We start from the raw sequence: 3,860 nt of genomic DNA, 5'->3' as shown, positions 1-3,860 counted from the left end.
AATTTCAATTCTATTTATGACAAAATATCAGTTGACCACTGCACAAACAGAGGCATTCATTATTAGTGGGGATTGGAAAATGTGAGCAGAGTAGTGTAGCTCATTCATTTCCAAGCATCTTCAAGAATAAAAGAAAGAAGCTAGATTCAACAAGGTATTCAATTCCATTACATACATGATAATAAAAATCCAGAACAAGAACCATTACTAAAAGAATCCTAAAAATTTCTGGAAATTTTTACAAATGTATTGTGTCCACAATTTTTCTCATGCCTTCTCTGTTTTAATGCAATTATAGGTAATAAAACCCTTGAAACAGGGAAGTTCTCTGTGTAACTGTTTCAGAGAAAGCAAAAAAAAAAAAAAAAAAAAAAAGAAATTAACTCATAAGATAGTATACTACCTGATGGCTTACCCTGGATGGGAAAGACAAGAGAAAAGCTAATAGGTAGAGTTATCCTTAAATAGGAAAGGTTAGCCTTGTGTCTCCAACTGATATGGTGAATAAAGATCAGTTTGGGGTCACCTTAGAACTGAGGATGACCCTCAAGCCCAGGAATAGGCCCAAATGGTTACATTAAGTGACAAGAGGGGAAAAAAAGGAAACTAAGGTAGAAATCCTGCCCAGAAGACTTTATAAAGGTAACAGGAAGGAAAAAAATAAGAAGAGGGTGAAGACCAGAGAGCAGACAAAAAGACATAGGAAAGGAGATATAGATGGTTCTACTCAGTTTGTAATTCTCTTCAGGGTTTTCTTCAGAGCAAGTTTGATATCTTTATTCCTGAGGCTATAAATGAAAGGGTTGAGCATGGGTACCACATTGGTGTAAAACACGGAGAAAAATTTCCCTTGGCTCACAGACCCAGAAAATGATGGCTTGACATGAGTGAGCAACCCAAATCCATAGAACAAGCCAACAGTTACTATGTGGGAGCCACAGGTGCTGAAGGCTTTGGGCCAACCCTGAGCTGATGAGATGTGAAGGATATTGAAAAGAATCAAAAAATAAGAAATAAAGATAATGAGGCTAGATGCAATGACAACTGAGCCCACAATAACAGAGATAACCAGCTCACTGGCATAGGTACTGCTGCAGGAGAGCTGGAGGAGGGGAAAAATATCACACATGTAATGGTCAATGGCACTGGAGTCACAAAAGATCAACCTGATCATGCACCCTGTGTGGACCATGGCACCAGCAAAACCCATCACATATGAACCAGACATCAGCAGAGAACAGACTTGAGGGGACATGGTAATGGTGTATAACAGAGGTTTACAGATGGCCACGTAGCGATCATAGGCCATGGCTGTCAACACATAGCACTCAGAGTTGACAAAAAAGCAGAAGAAAAATAACTGAGTCATGCATCCCATTAAGGAGATGATGTTCTTGTCTGAAATAAAGCTCATCAGCATTTTTGGGGTAGAGACAAATGAATAACAGAGATCAATCAGGGACAGATTGAAGAGGAAAAAGTACATGGGGGTGTGAAGGTGTGAATTCAGGCAAATTAAATTAATTAAGCTCAAATTGCCCACCACAGTGACCACATAGTTCACCAAAAACAGAAAAAAACAGAGGTAGTTGGAGTTCAGGTTGGTCTGTTAATCCCATAAGGATAAATTCAGTCACAGAGGAGTCATTTTCCACAGCCATTTGCTTCACAGGTATGATCTGCAGGAACAGAGGTAGAAGCCGACATTAACAATAGACCCTCACCCTTGTCTCCAGAGGTAGAGATGCATCTGCTGGGTTACAGGCTCAAGGTTATCTAAAGACACATGCAAGGAATCCAAGGAGAAAGACTTCCTATGATTATTCTGAATGACTCCTCATTTTCTCCTCTAATTCCACACATGCTATTTGTGCAGAAAGAATGCTGGTAGACCCCCAATGTCTCTGCACATCATTTCCTCCCTTCTCCCCAGTTTCCATTCAGGATTAAGGCTGACAAGAGCAATAAATTAATAAATTGGTGTTGTTCCCCACAACCCTTGACTTGTGCAGTCTGGAGTCTGAAAGAAAATTATCCAGACAAATGTAATTCAACCCTCACCTTCGCTTTCCTAGAGGCTTCACTGCTGCTGGACCTTACGGCCACTTCTACTCTACAGTCCTGAGGGGTCAACGTTTCTGACAAGGAAAAAGGCAATACCCATCAGTACACCCTAGGTCTTTGACAGGCTAAAAGAGGCATTCTGGAGAACAGGCCATGCTCTCTATTTGAGAATTTGTCCAGAAGTCCTCTTCACTTGCAAGAAGGAAAACAACCTTATTTGAGCTCCAAAACAATTGACTCAAATGGAAATCTATTGCATGACCTGTAGTTCTGGGGAAATTGATTAGAATCACAGAAGATTTATTCTCTCCCTCATTATTTCCTTCCAAGTTAAATGAGTCCACTGAGGATAGACATTATTGAGCCTATGTTTATATCCTGTGTCATAGACCTAATGTTGGATCCCTTAAGACTCCATGTTCTGCTCAGTTTATAATTTCACAATAGACATTCTTAACCCTCAATTCAGAGGAAGGAAGTTCCTCATCTCCTTCATCATCCCCTGGAGTCTTTGCACAGTTCTAAGAGGAAAATCTGGGCATGGTCACTTGCCATTTCTAGCATTTTCCTAAAGCCTCTGGGATCGCATAAGCAAAACATTAAATCATAGCTTTAGCCCTGTCCATGTTTGTGGATCTCACTCCTGTAAAGGGATATTCTAGCAAAGTGGTTGAGAGAGTGGGAGTGGGCCCTCAAGTGAGACCGAGTTTAAGTCTGGGCTTTAAAGTCCTTAATTATGAGACTGAAGGCAGTGATAACTTCTCCGTCCCGTGTATGTATACTTTTATATTTACTTATACCTATGTATATCTATAAATGAGTTTAGTAGAGCAATCTCATAAGGATTTCTGTGAGGATTAAATGGGTTAAATCATATAAAGTATCAGAAACACGCCTGACACATAAAAGGGGCCTGATAAGTGTTGGTACCCCTCCCCTGTTCCCAATCCACATTAATTATATCAAGGTTTTTCAACCTTGGCACCATTAACATTTTGAACAAGATAATTCTTTATCATGAGACCATCCTGCATATCGTAAGTTGAAAGCATCCCTGGCCTCTACCCATTAGATGCCAGTAGTATCCCCAGCACCAGTTGTGACCAGCAAAATGTTCTCCAGACATTGGCACAGGTCCCTGGGGCGGGGGGCAAAATCACTCATTTTGAGAAATGTGGATCCACATGTAGATCTATATCTACATATATATGCACTTCTTCCTTAAGTACCTCTCAGAAAGCTCTATCTTATGTCCACTTATGTGCCACAAGCACAAAGTTCCCAAAACTGAAGTTAGCATTTTCTTACGATTTCCATTGCTCCTCCTCCAGATCATCATTTTCACCATCATCCAAGGCAACTAGTCTACAAACTAAACTGAAGCAATTTCCTCTCACTTGTCATCTTCATCCAGTCTCCAAGTCCCAGAGAATCCAACTCCTTGAAAGGTTTGGTCTTCCCTCTTACACAGTTTCTGCATGCTCTCATTATCTCAAATTCAGATTACTCTAACAGTTTTCTAACCTGGACTCCTACAGAAGATAAGAATTTGGAACTTTTCTACCCCCTTTCATCACTGCACATTCGTGCACATTCTCTTCTTGCTCTCTATTCCTAATTCCTACCAACATATGGCTATAATCATAAATTATCTGAGTTACTGCCATTTTAATCCATTCTGTCACATCAGTGAATTTCAGGAAGAAACAGAGACAAGTTGCTTACGTTGTCTTCCGTCTTTAACCCGAGTCCTCCACTGCACTTCTAGGATCACACTAAGTCCACAGGAACCTGGA

At 40.4% G+C, this 3,860-nt stretch overlaps 1 protein-coding gene across 1 annotated transcript; it reads right to left on the bottom strand.

Moving 5' to 3' along the window:
- Nucleotides 1–660: 660 nt before the first annotated feature.
- Nucleotides 661–1,685, bottom strand: LOC125908638 (olfactory receptor 143-like). The gene is given in 2 exon segments (XM_049611353.1): nucleotides 661–1,579; nucleotides 1,581–1,685. Coding segments are annotated over 2 exon segments (933 nt in total). The 5' UTR covers nucleotides 1,662–1,685; the 3' UTR covers nucleotides 661–727.
- Nucleotides 1,686–3,860: the final 2,175 nt, after the last annotated feature.

The sequence above is a fragment of the Panthera uncia genome, chromosome D1, assembly GCF_023721935.1.
Source record: "Panthera uncia isolate 11264 chromosome D1, Puncia_PCG_1.0, whole genome shotgun sequence".
NCBI classification, from domain to species: Eukaryota; Metazoa; Chordata; class Mammalia; order Carnivora; family Felidae; genus Panthera; species Panthera uncia.
The sequence above is the reverse complement of the archived record's forward strand: the minus strand, read 5'-3'. Positions and strand labels throughout refer to the sequence as shown.